Raw genomic sequence first — 22,535 nt, forward strand, 5'->3', positions numbered from 1 at the left:
CACAACTGTTCCTTCGGTTTAGAGAGCCACTGTCTGTTAAACCAGTTAGTAAATTAAAAAAAAAAATAAATCCCTATTATGTCATAAGTCTCTAAGATAAGGACAGCTGCACTGAATCAGATAAAGTCTACAGAGAGCATTCTCCCTCCAACAATGGCTAAAAGCTACAGGAAGCTATTCTGGGACTACAGCAAGGTGAAATGAATACTTTTATGACCTGTAAACCCAGTAATATCTAGTTTCCTTTGACACTGCCTGACAGCCAGAGTCCTAGTGTCTAATAAATGCCAAGCTCTGATCAAAGTTGCCTGACTTCTGTCCTGCACACGTCCTCTTTTCTCTAGCAAAGCACAGTGAGCTTGTGCAACAGTTTCTCTCCTCAGGTTATTACTAGGGTTCTCTCTTTTTTTCCCAGGCACTCATGCTTTTGAAGTTCTCAAGAACCTCCCATCTTTGAGATCAAGGTCTTCTAAAATTGGTTGATCTCCATAGACAGGAAGTCAGCTGCTGAGGGAGGACAGAGCATGCTGCTGCACCAGAAGTAAGAAACTGAAAACAAACTTCTGTGTATTTCAGTGGATTCAAGTGAGGTCATCTATCTATCTTTACAAACAGCATTTAGTCTACCAAAGCATCAGGGGAAAAAAAAAAAAAAATCAAGCTGAGAATCTGAAGTATACAAAATCAACTCTTGATGGGTCAAATACGCAGCTCAGCAGGTAACTGCCTTTTAAATTCTTCCCCTTCACATTTGTTTTTGAAAAATGAAGTTACATTTATCTTGTACTACCCACATTATCCCATAACATTAAGCACTAAGCATACCTGTAAAACATGTTTGACTTGTTTCTACAAGTTTTCACTTAAAGGGGAGTCGAATTGTTAGAAAAAATATGTAATTATTGAACAAACGTGCAATTTCACTGGAATTAGTGCAAGATCTTTTTCCACTGAGGACAAAGAGCAGGGAACCACACCAGTAGAAGTTTTCAACATTCATATCTGACAGAGAACAACAAATCCTCTCGAGTTACTCAAACTCTTCAAGTGACATTACAAAGAGCAAGGCAACAGTCTGGGATTTAGAAGAGATGGCTGAAGTGGGAATGACTGCTCCACAACCCATCACATCTACTCCAACACAGCACAGAAACATATACCAGAAACCCTCAATCACACAGGAAAGTTCTCTACCTGCCAGAATATGAAAGAGAGGGAAGCAGCTTTAAAAAGACATGTAAGATTTTGTTAAAGAAGAAGAAAAATGTTCATTACTATCAAGCTGTTTAACTGCAGTAATCACAAATCACTTCTGGGGATATGAAGTCTGCCGCTGCTTTTTTGGGGTCATTTTGTTTGGTTTTTGGTAGGTTGTTTTTTTTCCCAAAAGATTAAAGAGGGTAAATACAAGATTTAAAGAGATGAGAGAAAACAAAGGAACAAGGGTTTCAGAGAAATGCTTTTGTTGCCTCCTTATGTTGGATTAAATACATTTCTATTTTTCTTTACTTTCATTGCTACTTTTGAGCTTACTGCTTATATTGCTTTCACACAACTCTTACTATATGAGACAGAGGGAGCAGAACAGTTGTGGCACAGTTTCCTAGTTCACAAATGGTTCCTTTAGGTCATACTACCCACACCAGGGTAGTGTAAAAGTTTTATTTACAAGGCATTTTGTGAATGTCATTAATTCCCTGGAAGTCTCATATATTATACCAAATTTCTTCTACTATTGTGTGGCTATGCTTAAGAAGTGAAGCTATCGGAGTCTGTCCTTTCAACAGTGAATCTGTCACGTCATTGCCACAATTCACCAATTTAAAACCCCAGCATATCATTCAATAAAACACTCTTGTTCCTATTCATTATTTTAAAGTGTCATTAAGCAGGAGCATGATTTTTATATCAATTACTTTTCACAACATTATCTAGGTTATCCAAGTGACCAAAGGGATGGAAATAGTGTAGGCATTTACAAATTTCTGCAAAAGAGCAGAAAAGAAAGTGTATCAGACCAGTCAGATCTGCAAATGAAACTCTAGATGCTACAACAGCAGAGATTTGGATTTAAATTAGTTATGCAAAAATATTTGGTTATGTTCAATAATGCTTTACTGTAGAATGGAAATGCTTTCTACAGATCAATGAAATTCCAACATCTTTGCCGGGCTAGTTTATCCATCATAAATAAAGCTAAACTAACAAGCCTAGAAATTACTTTCCTGTGACTTTTCAGAACAACTATTAAACTGCATCTTTTCATCTAAGTGGATGGATGTGAATGGATCCCTGTTACATGCACTGCCTGCATTTTGAAACTGGTCTGTTTTGAGCCTGTTACATTTGAATAACTTTCAAAATATTACAGATCATCTCAACTAAGAATACATGAAATCAACCCAGAGGAAATGCATTTTGGAATGGAATACACTTCCAAAGCAAGGAGTCACTGTTCTGGCACTCCTGGACACGCTGGCACACCGCACTAGGGAAACCAGCACCACTGAATGGACTACTAACCTCTTCAAAGTACTACTGTAATCCCAAGTTTTTCCTCACTCAGGGCTACAAGTTCACAACATGCTGAACACTGCTAGAAGTCAAATGCAAAGGACAGCTGTTTTACTCATTTCAGCACTAAAAATGGGGAGGGGAAAGCTGATGTATAGGAACATTATACATACCTGTCTAAATTTAGCTCTAGCCTCCTTTTCCTTCATCCTTCCATGTGCAACCAGATAGTCAAACACTTCCCCTACAATTCAATAATGAAATACATTAATGCCAATTTCAGAATCTAGAGATTCCTCTCTAGCAGTTGCCCACAGCAGCTTCACTGGAATAATTGTACTTCAAGTTTATGATTACAGGTTAGCTCAAGAGAACAAGGCACAAGTGCTATGCAATTTAGTACATCGTTATCTCTTATACAAGAAAATAATGAATGACTGGATATAGACAAACCCCCCCATTTCCTTCCAATTATTTATGATAGAAACTGAGCAGTATACTTCTGTTTTGTAAATAAAGACGACATGTACCCCTTCACAGACTTTCTCACAAGGATTTCTTTTGCCTCACAAAAAAAAAAGCCTCATATAAGAGAATGTCTGATGATATTTGTATTTTTCTTTGTGCACATGTATAAAATTGTTCTAATCAAAATGAAAAATCTTAGCTTTAACCTAGGCTTGGAAGAGGCACTCACAAGGAAGGTCACAAAAATGAGCGTAGCAGGACACACTGACATAATCCATCACACATCCATCAGATCTGTGAGAAACACTGAGAAGGATTACTCCTCAACAAGCCCAATGTTGTGTGGCTGTGGACAACTAAGGGAGATTACTAAAGCAGTACTAAAGATCTGTTGTGGCTTGGGGTTTTTCTCCCCTTTAATCGATCCAGTAATTCTATAGCATGTCAATGCAGACTGCAAAGTTTGAGCTTTAGGTGCAGTCAACCAGCCCATGAAAGACTGACACATTTGTGAGAGCATGGGAGATCTGCTTTACTAAAAACCAATAGTCACATACATAATAACTCCTACAAACACAGACTAGTACGCAGTTTTCAAAAGTCTTTGCTAATATGCAAAATTAATATAAAATTTAGAAGTGGATCAATTATCCAAATATTCTCTACTGAGCAAGAAAACATTGTTTTGGAGATAGCCACCTCACAAGGGAAGAGCTGAGTAACTTCACATTTATTTTTTTTTAAAGAAGCAACTCCACCAGATTGGAACAAAAACCCCAGTCATATAGCAGGAAAAGCAACAACTGAGCAATCTGAGGGCATGTCAGAATTGTCTACAAAATAGTCCTACTTCCCTCTGTAGTATATTATTTAATACTCAACTCTCTCCTAGCTATATTTCACAGCTGTTTCTTCAAAAATCTTGAAGGTTCAAACCTGAACACTTCTTCATAATTCAGGGAAAATGACACTAGAAAGAGAATTATCCCAAATTTATGCCAAGTGTTGGAGTTGTAGCAATAGTTTCTTTCATCCTGCAGCCACTGAATTCACATTCATCATGTGTGACCAGTATCGTGATAAAGAAGAAATATGGCAAGTTGATGCCTGCCACTGAGATGACCACCCATTCCTGTCTTACCATGGCACAGGCAAAGGTTACTGCTCCCGGCCTTTTAGACCAGTACAGTATGTATTTCTCCATTACCCTAAGAAAGATCCTCATCACTTTAGAGAACCGCTGGCCGTTCTGCCTCCTAGAAGCTAATCACTAGATGGCAATAAGAATTCACTTTTAAGGCTAGTACCATCAAACAGTAGAGAGATGCCTCCACAAACACCTGTACTAGCCAATATTTTAACGGTATTTTACCAACTTTGTTTCTGTTTAGACAAATCTTGGCTGAGCATTCAGGGAGCTGCTAGAAGAAAACATAAGCAGGTAGAGAATCATTATTTGATTTATAGTAATTCATTAAACTTCACGTAATCTAACGTCAGAGTCAGAATTCAATGCTGATTTTCTGAAAAGAAGTCTCTGGTATCTCCCAAAACTAAAGAAAAGCCTCAAGTATTTGAGGCTCCCAGCTGCTGATGCTAAAGGGTCACAGTGACAAACCGAGTGCTATTAGGTTTTAGCCAGCAAGGAGTAACTTAATCCCGAATAACTCAACTCCAGCTCTGGTGAAAATATCTGACATTGTATTATGCCCGCCTTCCCCCCAACCCCCCTGCAATCAGGAACAAATGTTTAAGTTCCTCCTAAAACAGCATAAGGCTAAGCCTAACAATTCTTGACAGTAGGTGGTCTGTGATTAAGATATGTCAAATGTCATCAACAGTTAAAAACCAGAAGCTGCAGTACTCATGCTTTTGAAAGCAAGAGTTAAAGAAATGCAGAAGTGTTTCATCTGAACATGTTTTTACCAAGTATCTTACACAAAATAGGACACCAGAGGTAAGGAGCTGAATACAATAAATTGAGAAAGTTGGCATTTGTTACGGACAAGAACAACTGACGGCCAAAGATTCCCATTAAATCCGAGTTGTGAAAACAAAGCAAATGTTACTACATTGTAGTAAGTTCAGAAGCTGGTTTTACAAGTTATAATTAATTACGTTGCCCAAAGAAGTCCCAGAGAATAATATTAAAGATTTTGCTTAATATTTTACACTACCATGACATTAATATTTGCTGAAAAAGAAAGCAAAACTTTAAAGAAAATAAGTGCTTTCTTGCACTTGGCAATTTGTTTACCTGTGTCATCACAGCAGAGAGGTACTTACCCCCACTTGCATATTCCATTATTAAATAGAGAGTTTTTTCCGTTTCAATGACTTCAAATAGCTTCACTAGAAAAGAAATTTATTAATCAGTTAATTAGTTGTAGAAGTATTATGTTAACCCCACAGAGAATTCTGTCAGAGAAAAAAAAGAATTTGCTTGCTGCTTGACAATATCAGACTATTACTCTAAAGAAGCTTTTTCTGTATAATGTTCCTAAATGGAAAACACTGTAACAAATTTGGTCAACTCACAGAGAACACTTCCTCAAGAAACAATACTTTGCTTCTGTTACACGGGAAAAGCAACTAAATTAAGCAGAAATTCCACGGATTTGAGCATCAGCAATAGCCACTTTTATGCACTGAACTGGCATACATGATGAAAAAGGGTGAAAAATGAGTTATCAGTCAGTTTGCTGACAGTCCCGTAACAATACTACATCATTTAAACATACAATCCTGAACAATTTCTTGACCACTTCCTGGTTTTGGTATACACTTATTTTTAATGAGAGTCTGAATTCAGTCAAAATCAGTATTATACTGAAAAGAAGCAAAATTAGTTATGCAAATAACTAATAACAAATAACAGTTACGTGCAAAGCATTTGACCAAAGCATTTTTTTGTTTTGTTCTTTTTTTTTTTAAACACAACAGCTCTGAAAAAGTTATTTATTACTGCTACTTTACAGTAAATTGACAGTCCAGTGCAGAATCATCTTTTAAACACATATCACAACAATTTTAAGAGTGAAAAAGCTAAAATTTCTCCAGAGTTGGAAATTATGGAAAGAAGCAAGGTACCTATATTTGGATGATTTAAGATCTTCATTATTCTTACTTCTCTAAAGAGCTGAAATAAACATAAAACAGGAAGTAAGTTAATGAAACAGGTAACATCCATTCTTCCTAAAGCCTGATCATTTTGATATACTTACTTAAACACAAAGGGCAAACATTACTATGAGTATATCAAGGAAGTTCACAAAACAAGGACTTCTTGGAGGAAAGAGTTAAGTGCTTGCTTCTTTTAATAACCCTCCCAAAAGAAATCAACCCTCAAAAACCTGAAAACACCCACTAAGCGCTGCAGATAGCTCAGGAGAGAAGTCATCTTAGCTCTCTGGCTAGCAGACTTTTGGGGTCAGAAGACCATTATGAGCCCTCGCAGCTTCCTGCTGGCCAGTACATCTCTCACCATCTTTCACTGGCTTCAGAGAAAACGTTGTTTACAAAGTTTACATACCACTGCAGTATGTTACTGGTATGAATTCACTACTCCTTGGTACTTCATTATTGGAAGTTACTGGAAGTTACATGGAATTACTGTGCTACAACAGGAACTTAGAGGTGAAAAAGCAGCTGCTTGTATTGCACAAAAAGCGTGTTATCCAACTACACCAGCAAGACACAATTTTTAAGGAGAGATGGGGAGGCAAGACTCCCCCATGGCCCTTCAGAAGTGTTCCCACAAGGCGATGGAGGCACAGTAGCATCTCATCCCAGGTTTGTCATCGCAGCTCCACTGACTCACTGCCAGACATCCAGTCTCCAAGCCTGCTCAGCCAGTACAACACACTGAACGTACTTGCCAAAACTAATAGGGCAGGACACAAACGGTGTTTTCCTGACCCCAGCAGACAGAAGAAACACCATGACTTCAGGGGTAGAGACTCAAAGGGATCAGCCTGCTCCCACCCTCTTCACCATCCACCTTCCCATGCAACAGGATTGTACCGCTTCCCTTCATGCAAGCGCTGGTGTTAACCCAGACTGATGCACAAGGTCCAAGAAAGAATCTACCAGAAAAATCTCACAGAACACACAACCCGCCCAAAACAAAAATACTCCCTCTCTAAGTTTTCTGTTGCAGCTCCCTGGCCCACCCCAGCACACCTATTTTGGCAGGATGGGTGGTGAGAGAGTATAGCTGCCCATTTCAAGCTGCACCATGACATTACAACGGTGCTGCATCCAGAGACCGCATACTGATTTTAAGGATCTTGTTCCCTGTCCCTGCCAATTCCCATGTGAAAAGGGTTTTGCTTGAGTAGTTATTTCCAAAGAGTTCAACTTTACCTGTCACACAGAGTAAACTTTGTCCTCCTGCAACTGGACAATAATATGGGAATGACATTTAACAAACCACAAATGAAAGCAAAGACTATTACTGATCAGCTGTTAGTTATTTTCACCTCTGAAAACTCTTCTGCAAAAGACAATTGTAAGATGCACATAAATCCATAAGTGTAACACTAAAAATGCCACAGCTGTCGCTACTGCGATTTAAAAAATTGTTTTTAATGGAGTTGGTTAATAGCAGATGAAATAGTCCCACTTTTTCTCCCAGAAAAGATCCAAGATAAAAAATTGTTACAAAAAACCTTGAAGTGCACACACTATTGTATTCTGAAAACACAAAGAATTCTCTTTTTAGGCAGTACGCTACATGGCAGTCAAGTGCGTAGCTGTTTTCCCTCTGCAGCTCCCGCCATGCCAGCCCAAGACTTCAGAGGGTTGACAATCTTACTCCTTGATTATTTTCTAACAGCATGCTTCAAAAAGCGGGAGTAATCAAGACGTTTTATTACAAAACTAACACCAACTTCTACAGGAATACTAGTAATATATAGCAGAACGTATTGAACTTAATGTAAAGAGACTGAAGCAGAACAAAAGTCCACAGCTCCACAGGAATGTAGACACTGGAAAAAGAAAGTTTTGTAAATAAGAGGTAACAGCATTGTTATTAACAGTAAGGAAGTAGAAAGTGCTGCTGCAAGATTTGCCTCAGGTCAGATTTCAGACAAAGTGAAGACATTTAATATGTCTACATGTATTACTAAGGACTCAAAAATCTGTAGGTGTACTTTCTTGATAAAAGCAAAAAAGAGTGAAACATAGGAAACAAACAGAAAACAACCAAAGAGTCAACAAAACAAAATCCTTGTGTCTTTGTGTCTCCTAATAAAAGAAAAGGCAGGGGGTGAGATTTGAATAAATATATAAATAAATAAATAGGAGAAAAAAAAAATATCACAATTTGAAGACGAGTTGTTCTAACCATTCTCTGCTTTCTGATGTTTTTGTAAGGGCTATTACTTTTATTAATTTGGGGAGTAATCCTCATTGCACTGCCCAACAGATCTTCTCCCTGATGCTACAGTCACAGCTGTGAATGGCACACTACCTGAACACAGAGTAAAACCAGACAGTTTTCCAAATGCTTTTAATTATCTTATTATCATTATCCAGGTCTACGCCTGACACTTCACTAGATGACAAGCTGCTTAAATGCAATAAAGATTGATTGATCAAGTAAATTTTTGGCCACCTAAAATAAGCTTCAAAAACTACACATGCATGTTTTCTTTCCCCCCCGACAGATATGTAAATTGCCCTTTTTTTTTTTTCGCCCACTATGTTATTTCTGGAGCTTTTTCATACATAATTAGACAAGGTAGACTACTTCACCATCTTTCTCTCGATCATGAGAAATTTAAAAGCAGTTGAATCTGCAGCTATTTTTTTCTTATTTTTCACTCAGTCCAGCTGAACCAGTATTTAACATATTCTGAATACTATATTAATACTTTTAATCACAGCTTATATAACTGAAAGCCTCTGGTCAGCTTTTAAAGTTTTCAAGACAGTTTGCTTAATTAGCTCTCAAATGATTGTTAATATCTTCCAACCCAAATACTCAGATAAAGCCTGTTGGGTCAATCTTTCAGGAAGGGCAACTCCACTGCCGCACAGATGAGGACTTCGGCTGTTGTTCAGCCGCTAGCCTATTTATCATCACCTCACCCACCTAAGAGAAAGATATGTTCATAAGATTAAGTATGGGAATACAGGCAGCCACAATTGGTGCCGCCACACAAGAACAGTCAAACAAGGGCAATATAGAATAAGACAGTACAAATGAGGCTAAAATTCACAACATCATGTAAATTAACATATTACATTACTGTAATTTTTTTTTAAATAAAGTATGCTGACTTGGCTGGAGCTAGCTACTTCGTCCATTGTACACTGTACACTTTGATGGTCTAATGTGATAAAGTCAGGCTCATACTACATTTTGGGATGCTCTAAATATAACATTGGTCCACAAGACGACTACTCTGCATTACTAACCCAAATGAAGCATGTCAAAAAGTAGGTTCTACATTTGAGCCATTTGTTGAAGCAGGTAACTAGAAACAAGTTTTTTAATAAAAGACTACTTTCGTCTCAGAAGAAATTAAAAATACTTGCAAATAGGATACAGTCACTAGCAAATTCTTTATTATAATTTTAGATAAATGTACTTCAGATTGTGCTCTCCTAGTCAGTGCAAATGGTTGACGAGACTCTCCACATGATCCAGCAATGTGCACTCACAGCCCAGAAAGCCAACTGTATCCCAGGCTGCATCCAAAGCAGCGTGACCAGCATCCAAGGCTGCAGCCAACGCAGCGTGACCAGCAGGTCAAGGGAGGGGATTCTGCCCCTCTGCTCTGCTCTGGTGAGAGCTCCCCCACAGTACTGCCTTCAGCTATAAGGCCCCCAACACAAGAAGGACATGGACCTGCTGAAGTGAGTCCAGAGGAGGCCACAAAGATGATCAGAGGGAGGGCTGGAGCACCTCTCCTGGGAGATCAGGCTGAGAGAGTTGGGGTTGTTCAGCCTGGAGAAGAGAAGGCTCCAGGGAGAGCTTAGAGCAGCCTTTCAGTACCTAAAGAGGCCTACAAGAAAGCTGGGGAGGGACTTTTTACAAGGGCATAGAGTGATAGAGCAAGGGGCAATGGCTTTAAACTGGAAGAGGGAAAATTTAGTTTACATATAAGGAAGAAATGCTTCATGGTAAGGGTGCTGAGGCACTGGAACAGGTTGCCCACAGAAGCTGTGGATGTCCCATCCTTGGAAGTGTTCAAGGCCAGGTTGGATGGGGCTTTGAGCAACCTGGTCTAGTGGGAGGTGTCCCTGTCCACGGCAGGGGGGTTGGAACTAGATGGTCTTTAAGGTCCCTTCCAACCAAGCCATTCTGTGACACTATGATAAATGTGTGGTATTTTGACACAGATAGCAACTTCCACAGGGATATCTGCAAATGCTTGACATTGTATCATTTATTATAGTCTATTTCTGATAGAGGAATACAATGTAAAACATCATATAACTTTCACACGGTACGCTAAAAAAGGTTTCCCAGATTTCATTTGCCCAAAATATTACGTGCATCACCTTCTAGAAAATGAAGCAGTAATTAACATCACACAGTAATTTTCATTGCAAACAGCCAGGTATGATAAAAGCCCACACATCTGAGGTTCTCTGCCACAGGAACACAGAAGGTGGTGTAACATCACAAGACATTAACGCGAAGGTTCTCAGTACAGAAAATAATATTCTTAGTTTTAGGAACTTACTTGTCATAATGAGACCATAAAGACAATCTACTGAAAACAGTGCTTCTCAGTTTAATTTCAAATACCACGATCAAAAAGTACTCCCAACTTGTTGAACATTTTCCATCAACAAGAGCTCTACAAATGTTTCTAGGCAAAGACAAACATCCTTAGTCTGCCAAAAAATGGCTTTCAGCTTTATTGTGGTCTGGTCCTTTGACTGTAAGCCATGTTAGATACGGGGAAAGAATCACAATTACTGCTGCTAGCTGACAAACCAACTAAAAAAAAAAAGTCAACAAACCAGCAATGAAACCACAGACACATACTGAGTAATAATCTTGAATCAATTTTACTTGAACTTTATTACGCTGACATATCCGAAAAAACAAGGGAGTGGGGGGAAATCAGGATCCATCTTTTATGCCAACTCTCTTTGAACATAGCAAAAGATAGATTAGACATGTTCCTGCATTAGCTATTGCAACAGTTTCAGTAACAAATTATTTCAAAAATACCAAAAAAAGTTTGCTAAAAAGCAAGTCAGTACACTCATTAGATGCAGAAGACCAACATATCCTGGCCTCCTTCCCCTCAAGGGAGGGGCTTTTCCACAAAATGTTGTCCCAAGCCAGTTCAAGCTTGACCTGTGTATTAGGTTCCTCCTGACAACTGCTCACTGAAATATGCCCTACACATAATTAGGAGCCTCAAGCAGAAAGTCTTTACACAATACAAAGTTTGCCTCAAACAAACCACAACTTGAAAACAGAAAAAATACTTCTTATAAACAGAAGCTTTTTCTTGCAGTTTTTAAAATACTGATTGACCCACAGTCAGAAAGGACATGGTCCATGTTAAAATTGATGTTTAAGAACTCTAAAAAGCTTTAACAAGAAAATGGTCCAAACAAGTGGCAAAACATCTGCACATAATGAACAAAAATATTTGGCTGAGGAGCCAAGTTCTAAAAAAGGAAAATGAGAAGTCATTTAGTGCTATTACATGGGCTTGGTAAAAAAAAAAAAAATAAAATACAACAACTTGCATATAATAGCATTGCTAACTCAAAAGAAAAAAAAAAAACACAATTTTTTTTTTAGCCTAGGAAGAAGTGAACTACCATAGCATCAGCACTTGTTTCCAGTGAGACCAATATTCACTGGAACTGGGTACACAAGTACATTTGTGGAGAACAGTGATTATGACTAACACCACCAGCATGGGAAAAAGCTTAGAGCTTTTCTTTCAAAGCAGGGAAGTACCGATTACAGTTTCCTCTTCACTAAGCATGAGCAGCAGAGTAGTAATTAGGTCCTAAAGCAACAGTTAAGAGTAGTCGCATGTGGCTACCACAGACTTCCTCAGCAGCAAAGAAACCTGACTCTTCTGAAGAGCTGCACTGCTGAATATCGAGCTGTCAGGACTGCAGCCGCCCGTAGCTCACTGCAAGGGCATACCAAGAATTATTGCTCCAGAAAGCAAAGCAAGTCCTTAACAAGGTTAACTTCTATCTGGCAGCTGAAGTATCAGTGTAGAAGACGTAATACAAAGAAATCAGAACTAGCAGCCTTAATCACCATTTGTTTCCCCACCTAAGGATGACTGGGGTATGCAGCTATACTGCAGCTGAGACACTATATACCACACCCTCTTCTGGCACAGCCCTTCCCTCTCCACCATACCTCATATTTTATCACTCCCTCTAGAAGTGCAAGATCAGAAGCGCTTCCATCTTAGCTTCCCCTGCATCTACAGGTCGTGTGCGCAGTTGGCTTCAAATGCACCGAGGCTACAGCACTGCTGACAGTGTTGGGGGAAAAGGGGCGAGGGTTTGCAAAAAAAGCCTTCATCAAGCAAAACTGGCAAGTAATACATAGTGCGCTCACTCTGCTTTCCATGACAACCAAGCATTTAAGAAAATTACTTTCAATTTTTTAATTGAGAACACTGACATACCTTGCTAATTTTTTTCTGTGCTCATATTACAAATGAGCTTAGAGAGGAGAGTGCATTAGCAATCTCACTCCCCAAATTTGATCTGATTTCTAACCTGCTATTTTGTACTATTCTTCCAGAGTCACATTCAAGAAATTCAGTGGTAGACGAGACTAATTTACAAATCACAGTTTATAATCTAATTTTATAAATTGTAAATAAAAATGAAATTACCATGGAGACAGGAGTGGACACTGAGCAGGCTAAAACCCAGGAATCAAATGGCCAACAAGCATGTGTCAGCTTGTGGCTTTGTCAACTGAACACTGTGACTTGTAAAAGGTTTGCTTTGTACCTTAATATGAGCTCAAGATAGCATTATGTCCCAATCTCAAGATAATACCATTTGAAGGATTAAGAGTTTACATTTTTGTCTGAAAACATGGCCTCTCTACTTTTCTCTGACCATTCTTCCCATGCCCTGATCCGTCCCCTTCATACCACACAGCTTTTGTTTCTCTTCCAAATGCTTCAAGCCTTTAAGAATTTTTTCAGGTATTCCAAGTTGCACAGATCTGCCACACAAATCAACTTTATCTAATCCATCATATTATACTTTGCATTTCATTTCCTCCACGCTTACCCGTAAGTTACCAATAACCTCAGGGATTAAGCTGAAAAAAAGCTCTGAGAAAACTGGAACCACATTATATACTTTTACCCAGTCTACAGAATCAGCAAAAATCAGACGATGGAGCTTTTCTTTTATAGATTATTCTTTGCCTCTCAACCAAACCATACAATGTAAGAACTTACGTGTTTTTCCACTTTACTTTTACATCATTAATTTTGATAAAAACATCTCGTCACACAATCTTTTTGGTATTTGCATAAAATCCAAATGTGTGTACTCTCCAGTTTACTCTGGCTATGCTATTTCATTTTGTTTGCAGCTAACTTCTTGGTATTCTCTCGTTCAAACAGAAATATTGCAAGGAGCTTTTTTTATCAAAGTACTGAAAAGTAAATAAAGAGCCTTTGACTGCAGCGCTTAAAAGGACAGAGTTAGAAAAGTCCTAGGTAAAAGTAACATTTCAATGTACTTCCTGCAGGCACTCCAAAGCAGAGTGGCTGGCTTGATGAAAGAGCAGGATTTATCACTACTTACTAAAATAGATAAGGCGATACAACTGTAACAACATTAAACATTTGAGGCTAGAGGGAAGAAACCAGAATAGCCATGCCCCAATTTGTTCCATAAAAATGTATCACCTCTCCTGCTGCAAACTATGTGAAAGGCATAGATACTGCCTGGCCTTCAGTCCAGAGGCAGTATTTTCAAGGCCAGTTTAAGAGGAGAAAACACAAGTTTTGTATTTGTAAGTTTAACAAAGTGACCAGCATGAAGGAGATGGGGGGCACAACAGCAAACCACAAATGTCCTCTCTACAGACTTAGTTACGCTTGGGAGAGAAAGGAAGTGGCTAACACCACTGTTTTCTCAGTTTACAGCTCTGTATGAGTTCATCTTGAACAACTGCAGGGTTGTCAAAAATATCCGTTACAAAACTAGTTATTAAATACAGTAGTCAGATGTGTGCAAGGTATGTAATGCTTCAGATTCTCCAGCATAGGCATTCAGGGTTAATGGAAGGAGGTGGTAAAACAAAAGAAGTTACAATACGGTTGAAAGATTAAATGTAAAAAACCTACCTTTTGTAGACTGGTTGGGTTCAGCTGTGTTTTGTCAATTATTTTTATGGCAACCTAAAGGAAGAGTTCATAGTCAGTATTTTCCACATGAACAATGCAGCATTATTACAAGATGGTCAAACCCAGTAACAGAAATGGAACACACGAAAACTATGCAAAAACCACTCAAGTTTCTTCTGCAAATTATGTACTTGTATTTAAACTAAAAATATTTGGAATTAATGGCCAAAGTGTAATTTACTTCTACTTCAATAAAGTAAACAGGAGAGTGGAAAAAAAACCTCTAAGTGTATTAGGATCAGAAGCTCACTTAGTCTTTTGCATGACATTAAGACCATGACGCTTACTACAGTGGAAGCTCCAACACTGGACAGTGTCCCGATAGAGAGCAGCGTGCCTACAGATAATAGTTACATAGTATAATTACACAACAGATTATATAGTACTGACTGGGCATTGGCAGTTTGTGAAGATGCCTCTAAAAGCAGAGACTCCAGAGCAAATTGAAAGTAATTCCACACAGATTTTGCAAGAACTAAGTTCATATTTGGAAACTGACTGAATATTTGTATCAATTTACTCCTTGATGGATATGAAAAGAAGTATAACTTGTGCATCAACAAAAAACCATTGGCTGTAGTACAACAAATCAGGTAAGTCCATTCCTTTACCGGTTCTCTTTTCAGTAACTACTGCACAGAAATATTAAAGAACAAAATTAAAATTTCACAAAATAAGAAAAAGAGAAATTCAGTACCATGGTAACTAGTCAGAACCTGAAGATTTGAGGCAATGAATAGGCAACAGAGATGAGCTTCAGTGCAATGTAATTTGGATACAGGATAGAATAGGAAATGGGAATCCTTCTAGAATTACATGCCAATTGGTATTTTTCCTTTCTAAATTAGAAACTAAAGGTACCAGAAGAAACTCTACAGAAGCCAAGGAGATGGTGCGTCTCAGAGGTAAGATGCTGCAACTCAGCTGATTATAATACCTCACTGGTGCAAAGCAAGGGCTTTCAATTCCCCTTGAATTTTTGGCTCAAACAGTAGATGCCACTTCCCTGCATTGCTTTGTGCGATCTCTGTCATCTCCTTAACTTGGGGTTGGCAACATATGGAATAAGGAGTATTTTACATCAAAGCAAATTTATATCCCTACATTCAAGTGCAAAACCACATGGATGGATCATCCTGATGGAGAGAGAAAGAGGGGAACAGAGTGTTCAACACACGGGTGCATCACAGAATTATGTGATGAATATGCTGTGTTCTGAAACTGAGATTCAAGATTTATTTTGAGCCCTTCTAGATGCAAGATACAACGAGATGTGACCAAGAAGCCATCTAAGAACACTTTTGCTTTGCAGAGTATTTTCTTCTAAGGTATGCTACCGAAATTAAATATCACTATTTCCTAAGGCAAAATTCCATTGCAAAACCTTGAGAAATCACTTCAAAAATACAAACAAGAGAGAAACACAGTAAGCAATAGGTACTTTTATATTAGCAGCTGTGTACGAAACCAAGATTTTTATCTCTACGTTTATGCTTGCTGAACTATTGTCACAAAGGTAACAAAGTTGTTCACTTCCTGCAATCTCATAAATCAATGATGGATGTAGACCATTGCCTTTGTCAACAGCAAATCATGTTACCTGAAAGCCACCTGGTGTCCCAAGACTACCCACGCCACAGGACACGGCTGTCTGCTTGGTAAGTGCATTCCACTCAGGAAAAGTTGCATTTGCGTTCTGAGCTGTACCATGCTGGTCAATCTTTGAAAGACAAACTTCTTTCAACCCATGAAGTCTTAGAGTACTGGGTTTTTGCAAACACAGACCACCTCTCTCACTGTGCACTGGTGTCAGATGATCAGAGAGGTCTCCAACACTGGCAAATAAATTCAGCCCTGGAGATACAGGGAAGATACACACCTCGGTTCTCTAAAAGGCAGACTCATAGGCCTGTTCAGTGCACTAATTATAGCCTTAAAGGCAGGACGAATTTAGAGAATTCCTATCCACATAAACACTGAACGTACAATGTGTTAACACTGACTTGGAGAGCTTGAACCCATCATCAGAACAGGGAGCAATTTCAGGTGCCTTGACGAGGTCTCCAGATCACAGGCAAAGGGAGCTTGCCCTCAAGAATAGTTCTGAGGAGCCTGACAAAGAAAATCCTTTGTTTTATTACACATAGTTAAAAAGCATCAAATTGCCTTCCAAAACAGAAACTTTGCTCTCTTTACACAAAGTGAGCCTGGAATTGTTTCAAGTGTTGTGTGCTATGCCCAGTGTTGGAGGAATGCAAGTCCACTTATACTATTACACTGCTGCATCAACCATGATATTCTGTGTGAGATAGCAGAATTAAAATTAACTTTGCTTTCACCATTCACAATAACGTGACTTAAAACATTCCTCCTACATGACTTGAATGAGGGAGTTAAAGCAATCAGAAGTTGAGACACTGAGCAAGTTGGCCAAACCTCTAACATTCAGACTGTTTTCTCCCTCTTAAATTTCACTTTTTCCAAAAGAAGAACAGAAAGAAGATGACAATAGATTCCTTGGAGTCAGACTTGGATCCTGAAAGAATCCGGTCTCACTAGGAAACTTCAGCTTCTTGGCTATTAACTGAACACATGCCTTTAACGAACAGAAGGATCCATGTATTTTTTTGGCTGTGATTCCAACCACCTCAGTAACAGCAAAAGGTAGTTTTATCTTACAGATTAATTTTGGCAAGTATGGAAAACTTGTCAGAGTAAATAACTTTTGATAAATTACAACAGAAAATACAAGGCTTAAAGTAAAAAAATTAACAAAAGCAGGTTTACAATGAAGATTCTTGGTTTCAAAAGGGCAGACAGACTACAAATAATACTCTGCTAGACAGAGGATCCAGGAGTGTGTTTCCAAACACCAGCTCTAGTGCAGTGAAGCTAACCCCCCCGCCATACCTCTGCAGTAAGCTGAAGGCCACACCCTCCTTGGCAGGACAACTCAATCCCCCAAGTTAGACTGATGTTCTGATCACCCCCCAAAGGGCTAAACATTTCTCCCTTTCTGTAATTTGAGGCTGGGCTCTCATCATACATCCTGCAGACACACTAAAGACGGAAACGAAAAGGAGTCCTGGAACTTAGTCCAGTTTGAAACATGAAAGCTGTATCTCAAGAAACAGGAAAATTCATAGGGAAGGACTCCAGATGTAAGGAGATGAGCAACTACCCTAGAAGAATGCTTGAACAAATATACCCGCCTCCCAAGAAGTGACAGAAAAGTGTTGATCTGCTGCATGATTTACAAGTTAATCAGCGCAGAGATATAAAGAAGGAATTGCCATAAAGTGAAACTGAACTGGACACTTAGAAGAACATTAAGAATAGCTGCACAGGTAACAAGGAGAAGCAACTAGGGTTCAAAACCAGCAAGGATACAGCAGAGATAAAAACTCATTTAAGCATGACTCCCAAAACTAGCCATTTTATTTTAGGTTTTGGTACATAAGATGGAAAAGAGAACAGGAACAAAGACAGGACAGCCAGCAAGAATGAGTGTGTAAAGCAGGAAATCACAAATTCAGGAAGATGAGTGCCGTCTGGCTCAGGCCAGACTGAGAACATTATCCTGGAATTCTCCAGAGTGGCAGGTTTAAAAGGGGGGGGCGGGGGGAAGAAAAGAAAAAAGCATTCTTGTAGCCCAGATTTCTAACATCTATGAAGAACAAAACTGTAGCACAGCTTTAGAAATTAGCAGGCTTAAATTCTTTTTTTCCCCTGTAGTAGGGCCATTTACCACAAAATTCTTGAGCTTGAAACTTGCAGCGAAAAAACAGGGAAACAAACAGAAGGGTTAAATGCAACATATTTTCCTACAGTTAATTGTGCTCTATGGAAACACAGAAGATATGACTATCTGGACTATAGTAAAGCCTCATCTAGGAGGATGCATGGAAATTATGGAACTAGATAAGCTGAAATGTGCACAGAGCTTTTTTAATTAAAAAAAATGGCTAAAGAGATATCAGGTTGGAAATAAATAAGAGTTTTTCAAGGACAAGACTTGGAATCAATCTTGTTTAGTATCTGTATCAGTGGCCTTGGCATGGGAAGTTAAACCATGATTAAGTCTGTTGAAGGAGTTAAGAGGCACCATCAAATACAATGGAAAATTGATAGAAACAACCTTGGAGATGAGTTAGCAAAGAAAGTGAGATTCAACAAAGTACAGGATGCTGTTGCCGATCGCAACCAAAAAACATCAATGTGGCAGCTGTGAAAAAGGTTAGCACATCTAAAGATCCATCAGCTAAATACTTCTGTAAGGGCAAGGGTAAATTAATGACACTGGGGAAACTTATCCAGAATATTGTGAACAATTCTGGTCAAACATATCTAAAATATATAATTATTAACAATGCTGTACAGTTCACCTAGCAGGAAAATAAACTTTTACTCATCTCTCTTACAAAGAAAAAAAATAAATCTAAAATACCTTTAAGATATTCCTATAAAACTAGCTTAATCATTCCCTTCAAAGGAATGCCACTCATTCTAAGTAACCAGGACCAATGGTCACATCCTGGGAAGTATTTATGCTCTGAATTGATCAAATGACATCTATTCCATGAGAGTTAAAGAAACTTAGTACTTCAATTTTTTCAAATTTGGCCAAAGATTTTAAACTGTCACTTTATTTGTTGAAATTTCAAACAAAAATAATGAACCAGAGATTAACACACAGTTATGTGCAAGTAAAAGAAAATGTACTTCAATTTTTGCAAAGCACACACGATACCTATCTCCAACTCCTATACCTATCATAATAGCAATGAAATACTAACCAAGTATTTGCATTTCCTGCGCTAAGTATCAGTAAAAAGAGGAGGGAACTTAAGTGGAAAGCAATTAATCAAAAACTTTGTCTATGAACAAGCACTAACTTTAACACCAGAAGACAACTGCTGATAACCAGAACTGACAGCTTAAAAAAAAATAAATCCCTCCCAACAACTCCTGCAAAATGACATCCTTCTGTTCCTCCTAGTGCTACTGAACTCCGTATTAGCTCAGAAAAAAGCAACTCCCTTAAAACACTGCAGTCAGCCACATAGCTTTAACAGCCCTTACCAGTATCAGCAAACATTTACTTCATTAGACAGGTTTGGCAAGAAAAGGTCAACAAGGTGTTTCTCCCTCTTTCAGTATCTAGAGTTGCTATTTATAAAACAGCACCAAGAAACATCTTTTTGCAACAAGCAAACAGGACTACAGCTCACCAAATCAGAACCATTATTACATGCGAGTTAATTGCATTGCAACAGCATGCAGAAACTAATTATGGAGCTGAGCTGGACACTATGAAAAGATACAAGGGAAAACTTGTCTACACCACACGACACTGAGCAAGACACACAAACCGGCTCTGAACAAACTGAAGTGTCTTCCCAAGGCTGCCCAGCGCTGCAGACACCAGCAGAACTCCTGGGAGATACATTGCTTTGGCAAGAAAATACTGCATTTGGGCTACCCCAATCATAACCAAGAAGATACATTAATTCTCATTCCTGACTTCCCCTCCAATACAGCCCTGCACTGTGCAGTATAGACACATCAAGAAGTCATCTTTCCAGCAAGCTTATTTAATTGCTATATATTGAGCACTATTTTGAGAATGGAGAATTTAGCAGAGAATTCTAGCAGCTGAACACAATTCAGTTGGACAGGGACTGGTCAAAAATATAAATTTAAGAGACCATTTTCAAGAGATTGTTTTGCAATAGTTACTAAAAAAACAGTTTTCCATTTCTATTTTTTTCTACATCAGTGGCAGTATCTCTAGTAAAATGTGCTAAATGTTCACAGACTTAGATGATGCTATTCCAACAGAACCTTCACATCTACTGCAATTCACTACTGTTTACGCCCATACCACTTTACCTCTCTGCCAGTTAGGATGTGCCTTGCCAGTTTTACTTTTGCAAAATTCCCCTTTCCAATCGTTTTAAGGAGTCTGTAATTTCCAATATGCGGCTGCTCATCTGCGCAGGAAGCTATAGAGTTCCTGCAGCGAGCTCCAGAGCGCCCAGTTCGAGAGGAAACTTCCTGCCGTCCATCTCCATGGGATGTGTGCTGCAATAAAAACATACACAGATAAGGCTGAGAAATAAAGACAAAACACATCAATGGTGAGAAGCATACAACATTCAAGAACATTAATAACGCCTTTGAAGAAACCTTCAAAGGATCCAACTCAAACTTCAGATTCATGCTGAACTCCGCTCTGACGGCGACAATAAAGAGGCTCCCAGTTCATAACACAATATCCATTTCATCACCTGGTAAAGGCCAAGTGGAACATCACCTGAACTGCAGCAATAGTTGAGTATTTTAAAGTAACTTAGGTGAACTGCCTAATTAGTTATGGAACACGGAGGTGTTTGATATTATTTCCCATTTGCATCACTGTGCCTAACTAGCGCAGCAAAGTCTTTGGAAAGGAAACACGAACAAAGCTTTTCCAAAAGCACACACAGTAAAACATTCACCCTTATTGGATAGTTTAATACTACTGATAAAATAATAACAGGGCTTTTTTCCTCTTGTACTAGACTCCTGTTCCTACAAAACCTCAGGACTGAAAATACCCAGGACAGACTGGAGAACAAGGGAAGAAATCTTACCTAATGTATGGAAACCTTGGATATTAATAGGCTGAGCACCAGTTACAGAGATCTGAGGTACCATCTGCAATCTATTAAGTTCCCTTCACTCAGTTTCTCTGAACAGCTATGAATTGTAAAAATGAATGGGTATATATCAAATCTATAACAGTCTTTATTCGTTAGATTACGTGGTTAAGATAACAGTAAAGTATTGTTTCATTTCCTGACAGCCTGTTTATGGAACAGCAGGTCCCCTCATGTTCTCAACTCATGGTTGAGGTCTGTACACCAACTTCACTAATTAAAGTATTAGTTAGAAACACTCAGTAGTCTGCAAATGTGGAGCAAACACCTGGCTACACAGAAGATGACACGCCAAGTTCACAGTCACCCCAGAAACCCCAGATCTTGCTTTTCTACTGCTACTACTCTTGCTGAAACCCAGTAGGGACAACCAAAAATCTGGCATACAGCAACACTCAGTCTGAAAACCACTGTAGCATAAGGATGTGAGATCATAGCGCAACAGCTAACAACCAGGGTACAGGCACAAATGAACAAATCCAAGCTTGCATGACACTTGACAAGTTTCACACTCTATTTAATAACCTAATGTAACCTCGTGGCATCTTAAGATCCTTGGTTTGTTAATTTGAGTGCAACAGCTGTGATAGAATTATTTTTAAAAACACATTCGTTTCATTTAAGAAATACTACTGATAGAAGTCTACAACAACTCTTGGCAAATTGTTTCAATAGTTACTATTAAAAAAACCAAACCCACACACTACGGTGCATATAATGTTTTAGTATCAATCTGGCTTCCGCTTCTCCTTACTGTCTGGCTACTGCATTGTCACCATATTTGTACTTCCCATATACGTACTTAATTACTATGATCATGTAACCCTTCACTTCAGTAAGTTACATATATATTGAGCTCCCTGGACAGGCTGCTGTAAGAATGATTAAAGATTTTCAGAACCCTCTACTATTTTTCCAACATCTTTTTGTGGGGCTTATGCTAGAACTGGACGTGCCATGTCCAGAGAAGGTGCAGTAGGACTAAACACAGAGATTGCATCTTCTGTTCAACACTCCACTGATTTTATATGGACAGAACTAGCCTTCTTGGCAGGCGGTCATCTGTATCTGACCACCCAACACCAACCCTAACTCTTTTTGAGAATTATTGCTTCCCATTCCCTTACCACACATAATGACTTTAATTCCTGGTTCCTTACATGCATGATCTCACGTTTGGCTGAAGTGAAATGCAGAGTTTCCTTACATGCAGGTTATTACACGTTCCCGATGATTGGCCCATCCTGCCCTATTTAATACTCTAGCAATTTTTATCCTAGTTTTCAGGAGCAGTAGTATACATTTCTTCCAAACCACTAATAACGAGCACAGAAACAGGCAGCATACCCATAGCAAGATCCAGTAAAAAATTAATGCTTGATAACAATTCATTTTTCTCAATAATATCTCGAGACCTATAACAACTGGGTAAATGTTTATCAATCAATAATTCTGAAGGAGA

General features: G+C 38.7%; 1 protein-coding gene across 1 annotated transcript; it reads right to left on the minus strand.

The window, feature by feature from the left end:
• Positions 1–2,683: 2,683 nt before the first annotated feature.
• On the minus strand, positions 2,684–22,316 carry LOC104159175 (MAP/microtubule affinity-regulating kinase 3-like; the record flags this gene model as incomplete). The annotated part of the gene is made up of 6 exons (XM_009697010.1): positions 22,281–22,316; positions 20,265–20,456; positions 14,313–14,366; positions 6,073–6,121; positions 5,269–5,334; positions 2,684–2,758 (listed from the first exon to the last, which is right to left on the minus strand). Coding segments are annotated over exons 1-6 (472 nt in total), but the record flags the coding sequence as incomplete, so codon positions are not given.
• Between the last annotated feature and the right edge of the window lie 219 nt (positions 22,317–22,535).

Source organism: Cariama cristata, unplaced genomic scaffold, assembly GCF_000690535.1.
Source record: "Cariama cristata isolate BGI_N322 unplaced genomic scaffold, ASM69053v1 scaffold19773, whole genome shotgun sequence".
Lineage (NCBI taxonomy): Eukaryota > Metazoa > Chordata > Aves > Cariamiformes > Cariamidae > Cariama > Cariama cristata.